This window comes from Scyliorhinus canicula, chromosome 6 (assembly GCF_902713615.1).
Source record: "Scyliorhinus canicula chromosome 6, sScyCan1.1, whole genome shotgun sequence".
Lineage (NCBI taxonomy): Eukaryota > Metazoa > Chordata > Chondrichthyes > Carcharhiniformes > Scyliorhinidae > Scyliorhinus > Scyliorhinus canicula.
In genome coordinates this window covers 26,906,433-26,918,888 of record NC_052151.1, presented here as the reverse complement: position 1 = coordinate 26,918,888, position 12,456 = coordinate 26,906,433, and the positions used below count along the sequence as shown (strand labels likewise).

At 44.6% G+C, this 12,456-nt stretch overlaps 1 protein-coding gene across 3 annotated transcripts in view; it reads right to left on the bottom strand.

Moving 5' to 3' along the window:
* Positions 1-579: 579 nt before the first annotated feature.
* babam2 (BRISC and BRCA1 A complex member 2) overlaps positions 580-12,456 on the bottom strand; it is a 318,522-nt gene continuing 306,645 nt past the window's right edge. For all 3 annotated transcript variants that reach the window (XM_038799057.1, XM_038799060.1, XM_038799058.1), the window contains one exon: positions 580-937. In XM_038799057.1, the coding sequence (XP_038654985.1) occupies positions 874-937 (64 nt within the window). In that variant the 3' untranslated portion in view covers positions 580-873. The remainder of the gene's footprint in view (positions 938-12,456) is intronic.

Below are 12,456 nucleotides of genomic sequence, written 5' to 3'. Positions count from 1 at the left end.
TTTCAAAATGGCACCGGAGCGAGGCGACTCTCTGCAAGCTCTCCCCAACAGACCCAATTTTTACTTAACTTATACTTCTTCCCTATTATGTATTTTCTTGTATTTTGTTTAATTCCCTTTTCTTCCCATGAATGATTTGTTGAGCTGCTTGCAGAAAAATACTTTTCACTGTACCTCGGTACACGTGACAATAAACAAATCCAATCCAATCCCTGTAATGGTTCTATGAGGAGCAAATTTGGGCACTCTTAAATTAAAAGATCCAAGTTCACGTCACAGAACATAATTGGCATAAGTTTGTACTAAACCATTCAGGCAGGCCTTAAATATGCCTGTAGGAATGAGGAAACTTGAGGTTTGCTCAAGACTCAAAACCTGTGTAAATGCAAAGTGCTTGGAGCTTTATATCTAATTCACATTATGTCTATTTGGGATTGCTTAATATTGGTTTCATAGCATTAATGTCACTATAGTTGAATAAAATTAATTTTATTGGAAATAAATGAATTCCAAAACGTGGGGGAATGGGAAGAGGAAGATAATTGCATAATTGAAGATAACAGCAAGCAGCGAAGACCATTCAAGCTTTGCAATGGAAGTATTTATTGTAACTCGGAACATTCTTCTCATTCATTTGGAACAGTTCATGTTACTTGCAATATAGACTTGAACTAGCTTTCATTGAACAACTTAAGGAAAGACCTTCATTTATATAGGATAGTTTAGGCACACTTCAATGAATTGCAGCCAAGTAAAAATCAATGCCCTGACAGTTAGACTTCACACACGAAGAAAAATGAAAAAATGCAAAAGACTTCCTAAAATAAACAAATGTATCTGTCTGATTGGCTTCCTTCTGGATCCTGGAGTCAACTATAACTTCCCATTTGCGAAAGCTGCCTCCTGGAACTGAGGAACATAGGTTTTGAAGTAAGCCCTGATGAATACAAAAGAGAGGGAGCAGTGGTTAAAAATGAAGAGTACAAGGACATACAAAAGATAATTAAATCTTTGATGACTTAAATTTTACTACATATATTTTAAAAACTCTCATTTAAAAACAAATATATTACTAAACATTTTTTGATAATGACAAAACAGTAAAACAAGAAAAACAGACCCAAAGAGATAACATGCCACCCTGCTCCCCGGAGACACCCCCCCCCCCCCCACCCCAAATTTCTGACGGTGTCTAGCTCCTTAAAGTACAGAATGAACTGCTGCCATCTTTTGTAGGAGCCCTCAATTGCACCTCTTATAGTGAAATTAATGTTCTCAAGCTGTAGAAGCTCCACAAGATCCTCCACCACACTTCGGCATTGGGTGGAGAAGCTGACCTTCACTCCAAGAGAACCCACCTGCAAGCGATCAGTGAAGCGAAGGCCCCTCCCACTTCACTCACAATTATTCTCCATCCCTACAAGCAGCTGACTCATCCTAGCCCTTCTTAAATGCGCCCGTGTACCACCTTTAATGTACCACCTTTAACTGTATAAACCCAAGTCTTGCACACTAGGAAGTGGTATTTGCCCATCGCAGGGCTTCACACCACACTCCCTCCTCCGATTCTGCCCTCATTACCTACTCCTACTTGGCTGTCATCCCCTCCAAGGATGCAGCATTCTCAGCCACGATCCTCCCATAAATTCCAGAAGTACCTCCTCCCCTGTCCCCGCGAGCGACAGAACCCATTCCAACAGCGACGATGTATATGTAAGATTGGCCTCAGAGGAAGGGGCCTGGGTAGGCATGTCGACTCATTTCTTTTGCATTCCCAAAAGGATGTCATTGAACCTGACTAGTTGTAGAAGTGGAATTGGGCTTCCTGGTAATCACTAGCTTTCGGAGCACAGCTCCTCCCTCAGGTGAATGAAGAGGTGGGTTCCAGAAACATATATATAGACAAAGTGAATGCTACAAGACGATACTTTGAATGTGAGTTTTGCAGGTAATCAAGTCTTTACAGGTCCAGATGGAGCAGTTTACAGAGGTGTGAATTGTCTCAAGCCAGGACAGTTGGCAGGATTTCACAAACCCAGGCCAGATGGTGGGGGTGAATGTAATGCGACATGAAAGGATGTCCCAAATTTCTGATTGCAACCCCTGGATGGCATCCACGGTTCTGGTCTCAATGATTTCCATAGTGGCAGAGATGTTAATGATAACCCTTTCTAATTCCGAGACTCCCAGACCTGGGATTAGGGCCCATACAAATGGTGAAACCTGGTATTACAGGTAACCAGTGGATTCGAGGTCGATCCTTTAGGATGCCATGAAATGCGACATGAAAGGATGTCCCGAAGCGTGGTACTTCGGCGAGACCATGCAGGCGCTGCAACAACAGATGAACGGACATCGCACGACAATCGTCAGGAGGGAATGTTCCCTTCCAGTCGGGGAACACTTCAGCAGTCAAGGGCATTTAGAATGGATGCGACTGTCAGCGGGAGTATAATCTGACCCTGGGCAACTCCTCTGCACCTCTAATGGCTATTTCAAGGGAAGGTTTGGGCCCTGTAATTACAGAAACACTACCAGAACCATACCTTTCGGTACCCGACCCTTGTTCGCAATGGTTTCTACTGGCTTTGTGGGAATAGCGCCTACGAGACACTTCCTTTTCATTGGACAGGGACCTGCACCATTGGCAATATTATCCCCGAGACCCGTAATACCGCATTTCACAGTTTGTATGGGCCTTAATCCCAGATCTGGGAGTCTCGGAATTAGAAAGGGCTATCATTAACATCTCTGCCACTATGGAAATCTCTAAAGAATTTCTAAAGACCCTCCTCAAGTTTCTCGGGATAGACCTTGACCTTCTCATCCTCCTCTGCATAATCATACGGATCCTCTTTTGTTGCGTTCGCTCAGGCCTTCTGAACCCCTTCTACAGTGAAGTCACAGGTAAAATGCCAATTCTGACATTCCATGGTTTAGCATGTTGGTACACAATTCAACTGTCTTTGTTTAATTACAAAAGATTTAGCAATTTTAATCAGATAGGGTGGTGAGAAAAACTTTTACTGAAATCTACAAATAATTTTTTTGCTAAAATATCAGGAACTGGAACTTCAACTGCAAATCTGCATCTATGTTACAAGGTTCAGATCATGGCCATTATTATCTAGGAAGTGCAGAATAGGGGAAAGTTATCTCGGGCCTCACTTGCATATCTTATAACATCTAACTCAAGAGTGATCCTACAACAAGCCTAGCAAAAGGTCACTTTAGTTAAGAAAGCATTCAGGAAGACATACAAAACGAAAAAAAGGGGTAAGAAAATATAAAAAATAATTAATCATTCTCTCCAGAATTCAAAGACAGAGAAACAGATGGGAATGAATAAAAGGCACAAATGTCACAGAGTCTTGCTTCCTCCCATCTTGTTAAAGAACAGCTCTTGGTTATTCATCAAAGGACCATTTCCATGGAAATAGTTCTGCTCCTCCTCATTCACAGACACAGTGATGATAATATGTTGGTGGGGAAGGTGGGGAGGATGGTGAATTGGAGAAAATGCATTCCCCTCCATGTACAAGTGGAAACTTTCTGCAACTTTTCCCTTCACTCCATAATTTACTGCTACATAGATTGGCAGAAAGATAGACAATAGATATAATTCTACTTAAAATACATGATAATCAATTAACCCTATACAAAATCTCCTATTGAGAAACATTGAACAAGATAACCACAAGGGTTCAAAACACCAAAGCAAATGAGTTCCACTGTGACAAAGATGAAAAAGATACCTGAAAATGTACAGCTGATTTAAAACACTGGAATGGTAAAGTAAAGACCACATTACTCACAAACCTCTGCTAGGCTGGTATAAAACTGATCTTTCTTTATTACTATGAGGCACGCCCTGTTCCACACTGGAAACTGGCATTTTAAAAATAATTATTTGCAATTTCAGTATAATAGCCCACTCACTCGGATTTCTGGATTTAAAAAAAACTCTCCTTATTTCTCTTCCACAGACTCAACATCAATTTCATAAACAATTATTATGGTCACTTGTGATCTGAAGACACAACAAGAGCACCAAGCCTGCCTATTTCCATCATCCATCTGAACATAAAGCAAATTGTGTATTAACACAGGTACAATTACTCCCCCTAACTTAAATAGCTCCTAACTTCCATTAAAACAATTGAGAAGGGATTTGAGTACTCAGCATTTGGTATCTCACTACATAAGAACATGAGGAATCAGAGTAGGTGGCTATTTGGCCCTTCAAGCCTGCTTTGCCAGAAAATAAGATCATGGCTGATAATTTCAAAATTATTGTATTTTTGTTTACTTTGTTTCTTAATAAGTGGCATATTACTAATATTTACAGTTTCCCCTCAATGGGATTGATTATTTAACTATCACCATTATTTTTCGGCACACAAGTTAAAACAGTGACAACAAATAGACACCTCTGTATACAGTCAGATGTGCAAATGCTAAAATATTTGTCTTATTTTGAAGTCACGGCATCATTTGATAGGGGAAAAAATTGGAAACCAAAACGGGAAACAAGTAAAAGCAAGGGAATAGAAGGACATTCTAGAACTAAATTAGCTGTTGCAAACGGCATCAAAAATGGTCAGATTGTAAAATTAGAGCGAACTTTAAAATTGACTTAAACAGAAATAGTTAGTGAGATTTCTGTGAAATACACCTGGGGCAACTGAGAGTTAGCGGAGTAGTGGACTTCAGCTGCAACTTCCTTTGCTGTATACACTTTTCTGTCTCAGAGAATTGTAGACACCTCATTATATTCCAACACCAAACATTACAAGGAGAATGCCTGACGAACACTAAACCACAGAATGTTTTACTAATTCACAATAAAAATAATTATTTATCCTTACATGCTACCACAGATGTCTGAATGTTGCAGGAGTTGTGTGTGTGGTATTTCCAACATGTAGGGCATGATTCAACAAAATGGGAACAAAGTCCCATAGCGAGTGCATTAAGCCACACGTTTCCTGCGCTTCCAGTGTCGAGAATCATAGAATTTCCAGTGCAGAAGGAGGCCATTCTGCCCATCGAGTCTGCACCGGCCCTTATGAAAAAATGAAAATTGCTTACTGTCACGGGTAGGCTTCAATGAAGTTACTGTGAAAAGCCCCTAGTCGCCACATTCCGGCGCCTGTCCGGGGAGGCTGGTATGGGAATCGAACCGTGCTGCTGGCCTGCTTGGTCTGCTTTAAAAGCCAGCAATTTAGCCTGGTGAGCTAAACCAGCCCCATAACATAGAGCACCCCACTCAAGCCCACGTCTCCACCCTATCACCGTAACCTAGCAACCCCCACTTCACCTTTTTGGACACTAAGGGCAATTTAGCATGGCCAATTCACCTAACCCACACATCTTTGGACTGTGGGAGGAAACCGGAGCACCCGGAGGAAACCCACGCACACACGGGGAGAACGTGCAGACTTCGCACAGACAGTGACCCAAGCCGGGAATTGATCCTGGGACCCTGGAGCTGTGAAGCAATTGTGCTAACCACTATGCTACCTTGCTGCCCTAATGCACTCCCTCAAAAGCAAGAACACCTTTCCTCAGATGCACATGGCTATACAACACCACTCGCGTTAAATAAGGGGCCTCACAGGGAATGCACGCCAGGAGCTACACCGAGGAGCTCCGTTCGCCAAACTCCTTAGTATAGCAAGAGATTGGGACGTAATTTTTAAATAGCGTCCCAATCTCAGAGGCCGCCGACGGGTCCCCTGACCCACCCAAGCCCCAACACATTATGGGAAGGTTCCAGGGCCGCCCTGCACCGCCTCAACCCCCAACACCCGCGCAAGGCACCTCCGCACGATCACCAGCACACATAAAATGGCAGTGCCAGGTTGCTACCCAACCCCTGGGCTGCATGCGTCAGACTGTCTAACACAACCAAGCGTCAAGACCAGCAGACCATGGTCACGTCTCTTTCTGTCCTTCCTCCTCTCTCCCTCATCAACCACGGCGCCTGTTTCTCGACTTTTAAGAGCATAAGTGAACCTCGCCTTCGGGAATTCCCCCGAAGGGAGGCAGAGAATACCGGGCCGGGCCCGCTTATGATATGCCAACCGAGTGGAACGCATTGACGCCACTGCTGAGGTACCGGGGAATTGCGATACGGCATGAAACCGACGCCCATCACGATTTTGCTGCTAAAACCGATTCTCTGCCCAATCGCGTTTCCTGATTCAGGCTTCCACCAATGGAGAAGTCCTCTTACAATGTTTTGGCCTCAACTGCTTTCTGTGGTAGAGAATTCACTACTCTATGGTTGAGGAATCTCAGTCCTAAATGGTTTACCCGTATCCTTAGACTGTAACCCCTGATTCTGGACTCCCCACCATCGGGAACATCCTTCCTGCATCTAAACTGTCTTGTTCTATAAGAATTTTACAGGTTTCTATGAGATTCCCCTTCATTCTTCTAAACTCTAGTGAATATAATCCTAACTGACTCAATCTCTCCTCATACGAGAGGAGATGCAATTATAGACCTAGTCTTGGGGAATGAAGAGGGGCAAGTGGGTGAAGTGACAGCTGGTGACCGTATCGGGGATGGTGATCACAACTCAGTTAGATTCAGTATTACCAAGGAAAAGGACAGAGATAAAGCAGGAGTAAAAATTTTGAACTAGGGGAAGGAAAATTTTGTAGAAATGAGATGGGACTTGGCTGAGCTGGACTGGCCAGCACAACTAGAGGATAAATCTGTAGAAAACCAGTGGGAAGCACTAAAAGGAGATCCTAAAGGTGCAAAGTAGATATATCTAAAAATAAGAGCGGGACTGCCTAATATAGACCTCCCTGGTTGTCTAGAGGAATATAGGGGATGATCAAACCAAAAAAAAAACGTACGATAGGTACAAAGGACTAAGCGCTGCAGATAGCCTAGGCGGGTAAAGCAAGTACAGCGACAAAGTCAAAAAAGAAAATCAGGAAATCAAAGAGGGAATTAAAAAAATTAGTAGGTAAAGTTAAAGAAATCCCAAAGATGTTTTTCCAATATATTCATGATAAAAGGTTAGTTAAGGAAAAAGTGTGACCTTTCATGATACGTGAATAGGATGGGAATAGAGGGATATGGACCCCAGAAGAGTAGAAGATTTTAGTTTAGACAGGCAGCATGGTTGGCGCAGGCTTGGTGGGCCGAAGGGCCTGTTCCTGTGCTGTACTTTTCTTTGTTCTTTGTTCTATCAGAGTTGAAGGGGGGAACTTGTGTATAGATGCAGAGGATGTGGGAATATTTTGTCCCCCCGGTTACCAAGGAAATGGATGACACTCAAAGATCGCTATCTCTGGACTCGGCACCACACGTGTGTTAAGCACCTTGGACATTGCCCTCGCGAACCCTTGCCAGAACTCTCTAAGCTCTGGGCATGCCCAAAACATGTGGACATGGTTTGCAGGGCTGCCCTTGCACCTCATACAACAGTCTTCCACCCCAAAAATCTTGCTCATTCTCTCTGCCGTCATGTGTGCCCGGTGGACCACCTTAAATTGAATTAGACTGAGCCTGGCACAGGATGAGGAGGAATTAACCCTGCCCAGGACCTCTGCCCACAGACCAGCTTCCAACTCCTCACCTAGCTCCTCCTCCCACTTGCCCCTGAACTCCTCCACCGGGGTTTCCTCTGCCTCCTGTAGTTCCTGGTAGATATCTGACACCTTCCCCTCTCCCACCGAGGTGCTGGAGACCACCCTGTCCTGTATCCTCAGTGGCAGCAGCGTCGGAAAGGCCACTACCTGTTTTTACAGGAAGGCTCGTACTGCAGCACAAAACAGGCCCTTTCGCCCACGGTGTTGTGCCGAACTTTTGTCCCAGATTAAGAACAAATTAATCTACACCCCATCATTCTGCCATAATCCATGTACCTATCCAATAGCCGCTTGAAGATGCCTAATGTTTCTGACTCAACTACTTCCACAGCCAATGCATTCCATGCCCCCACTACTCTCTGGGTAAAGAACCTATCTCTGACATCCCCCTATATCTTCCACCATTCACCTTAAATTTATGTCCCCTTGTAATGGTTTTTTCTACCCGGGGAAAAAGTCTCTGACTGTCTACTCTCTCTATTCCCCTGATCATCTTATAAACCTTTATCATGTCGCCCCTCATTCTTCTCCGTTCTAATGAGAAAAGGCCTAGCACCCTCAACCTTTCCTTGTAAGACCTACTCTCCATTCCAGGCAACATCCTGGTAAATCTCCTTTGCACCTTTTCCAAAGCTTCCACATCCTTCCTAAAATGAGGTGACCAGAACTGCACACAGTACTTCAATTGTGGCCGTACCAAGGTTTTGTACAGCTGCATCATCACCTCACGGCTCTTAATGAATGAAAATCGTTTATTGTCACGAGTAGGCTTCAATGAAGTTACTGTGAAAAGCCCCTAATCGACACATTGCGGCGCCTGTCCAGGGAGGTGGTACGGGAATCGAACTGTGCTGCTGGCCTGCTTTAAAAGCCAGCGATTTAGCCCAGTGAGCTAAACCAGCCACTAAATTCAATCCCTCTGCTAATGAGCACCAGCACACCATAGGCCTTCTTCACAGCTCTATTTACTTGAGTGGCAACTTTCAAAGATCTATGAACACAGATTCCAAGATCTCTCTGCTTCTCCACATTGCCAAGAACCCTGTATTCCGCATTCATATTTGTCCTTCCAAAATGGACAACCTCACACTTTTCAGGGTTAGCCTCCATCTGCCACTTCTCAGCCCATCTCTGCATCCTATCTCTGTCTCTTTGAAGCCGACAACAGCCCTCCTCACTATCCACAACTCCACCAATCTTCGTATCGTCTGCAAATTTACTGACCCACCCTTCAACATCCTCATCCAAGTCATTAATGAAAATCACAAACAGCAAAGGACCCAGAACTGATCCCTGTGGTACGCCACTGGTAACTGGGCTCCAGGCTGAATATTTGCCATCCACCACCACTCTTTGACTTCTATCGGTTAGCCAGTTTGTTATCCAACTGGCCAAATTTCCCACTATCCCATGCCTCCTTACTTTCTGCACAAGCCTACCATGGGGAACCTTATCAAATGCCTTACTAAAATCCATGTACACTACATACACTGCTTTACCTTCATCCACATGCTTGGTCACCTCCTCAAAGAATTCAAAAAGACTTGTGAGGCAAGACCTTCCCCTCACAAATCCGTGCCGACTATCCCTAATCAAGCAGTGTCTTTCCAGATGCTCAGAAATCCTATCCCTCAGTACCCTTTCCATTACTTTGCCTACCGTTGAAGAAAGACTAACTGGCCTGTAATTCCCTATTCCCTTTTTTGAACAGGGGCACGACATTCACCTCTCTAATCCCCTGGTACCACGCCTGTTGACAATGAGGACGAAAAGATAATTGCCAACGGCTCTGCAATTTCATCTCTTACTTCCCATCGAATCCTTGGATATATCCCGTCAGGCTTGTCCATCCCCAAGTTTTTCAAAATGCCCAACACATCTTCCTTCCCAACAAGTATCTCCTCGAGCTAACCAGTCTGTTTCACACTGTCCTCTCCAACAATATGGCCCTCTCATTTGTAAATCCTGAAGAAAAATACTCGTTCAAGACCTCTCCTATCTCTTCAGACTCAATACACAATCTCCCGCTACTGTCCTTGATCGGACCTACCCTTGCTCTTATCATTCTCATATTTCTCACATATGTGTAAAAGGCCTTGGGGTTTTTCTTGATCCGACCCGCCAAATATTTTTCATGCCCTCTCTTAGCTCTCCTAATCCCTTTCTTCAGTTCCCTCCTGGCTATCTTGTATCCCTCCAAGCCCTGTCTGAATCTTGTTTCCTCAGCCTTACATAAGTATCCTTCTTCCTCTTAACAAGACATTCAACCTGTCTTGTCAACCACGGTTCCCTCACTCGACCATCTCTTCCCTGCCTGACAGGGACATACATATCAAGGACACGTAGTATCTGTTCCTTGAACAAGTTCCACATTTCAATTGTGTCCTTCCTTGACAGCCTAGGTTGCCAACTTATGCATTTCAATTCTTGTCTGACAGCATTGTATTTACCCTTCCCCCAATTGTAAACCTTGCCCTGTTGTACGCACCTATCCCTTTCCATTACTAAAGTGAAAGTCACAGAATTGAGGTCACTATCTCCAAAATGCTCCCCCACTAACAAATCTATCACTTGCCCTGGTTCATTACCAAGTACCAAATCCAATATGTCCTCCCCTCTGGTCGGACAATCTACATACTGTGTTAGAAACGCTTCCTGGACACGCTGCACAAACACCACCCCATCCAAACTATTTGATCTAAAGAGTTTCCACTCAATATTTGGTAAGTTGAAGTCACCCATGACTACTACCCTGTGACTTCTGCACCTTTCCAAAATCTGTTCTGCTATTTGTTCTCCACATCTCTGCTGCTACTGGAGGGCCTACAGAAAACTCACAACAAGGTGACTTCTCCTTTCCTATTTCTGACTTCAACCCATACTACCTCAGTGGGCAGATCCTCCTCGAACTGTCTTTCTGCAGCTGTTATACTATCTCTAATTAACAATGCAACCCCCCCACCTCTTTTATCACCCTCCCTAATCTTATTGAAAATCTATAAACAGGAACCTTCTGCCCCTCTTCTATCCAAGTTTCCGTGATGGCCACCACATCGCAGTCCCAAGTACCGATCCATGCCTTAAGTTCGCCCACCTTATCCCTGATGCTTCTTGAGTTAAAGTATACACAGTTCAACCCATCTCCATGCCTGCAAGTACTCTCCTTTGTCAGTGTTACCTTCCCCACTGCCTCACGACACGCTTTGATGTCCTGAACATCGGCTACCGTAGTTGCTGGACTACAAGTCCGATTCCTGTTTCCCAGCCAAATTAGTTTAAATCCTCCCGAAGAGTACTAGAAAACCTCCCTCCCAGGATATTGGTGCTCCTCTGGTTCAGATGCAACCCGTCCTGCTTGTACAGGTCCCACCTTCCCCAGAATGCACTCCAATTATCCATCTACCTGAAGCCCTCCCTCCTACACCATTCCTGCAGCCACGTGTTCAACTGCACTCTTTCCCTATTCCTAGCCTCGCTATCACGTGGCACTGGCAACAAACCAGAGATGACAACTCTGTCTGTCCTGGCCTTTAACTTCCAGCCTAACTCCCTAAACTTGTTTATTACTTCCACACCCCTTGCCCTACCTACGTTGTTGGTACCAATGTACACCACGACTACAGGCTGCCCCCCCTCCCCCTCAATGATCCTGAAGACACGATCCGAGACATCCCTGGCCCTGGCACCCGGGAGGCAACATACCTTCTGGGAGTCTCGCTCGCAACCACAGAATCTCCTGTCTATTCCCCTAACCATTGAGTCTCCTATCACTATTGTTTTTCTATTCTAACCCCTTCCCTTCTGAGCCACAGAGCCAGACTCAATGCTAGAGACCTGGCCGCTAGGGCCTTCCCCCGGTAGGTCATCCCCCCAACAGCATCCAAAATGGTATACTTGTTTTGAAGAGGAATGGCCACGAGGGATCCCTGCATGGTCTGCCCATTTGTTTTCTTCCCCCTGACTGTGACCCAGCTACTCTTGTCCTGTACCTTGGGTGTGGCTACCTCCCTGTAACTCTTCTCTATTACCTCCTCTTCCTCCCAAATGATCCGAAGTTCATCCAGCTCCAGTTCCCTAACACGGTCTCTGAGGAGCTGGAGTTGGGTGCACTTCCCGCAGGTATAGTCAGCGGGGACACCAGTGGTATCCCTCGCCACCCACATCCTACAGGAGGAGCATACAACTGCCCTAGCCTCCGTCCCCTCTTACCTTACAGAATATAGCTGCACTGTGGAGCAACTGGAACTCCGTCCTCCGACTCTGCTCCCAGTCAGCTGCAGTCTCTGTAAGCTCCCGGCTCTCTTCACGCTCTTTGAGGAAATGTAGGAAATGAAATGAAAGGAGCACCTTACTCCCTCCTCAGCAAACTCCCTCAGTCACCAAACTCTCACTATAGCACTCAAATGCACCCAAATTCAGCACTCAGTGCAAATATCTGAGGGCAATTAACAGCCAGTACAAATATATTTTTAACATGGAATTAGTTTTCGTATAAAATCTAGAAATTAGCAGATATATGAAGGAAACACAATGGGAGAAAATAAGCAACAAAAGTAAGTAAATCGAAGACATAACTAACATAAATATGACACCCTTCTGATATTTATGATTTTGTTGCTGAAATATTACTGATATCCTCAAAGGGTTAAGAACGGGAATACAAGATGAGACTAAATGTGTATCTTAGGTTAAATGGAATGGTTCGCCAACACAATGCCCTATAGATGTTCTACTTTTACTGGCCAGCCTTGAACTATTGACAAAAGTCTGGTAGTGAGGCTTTCAAACCCATCTCTCAGTATCCTGGAACTCCATCTGCTTCCTGATTGTAGATGCAAACCAC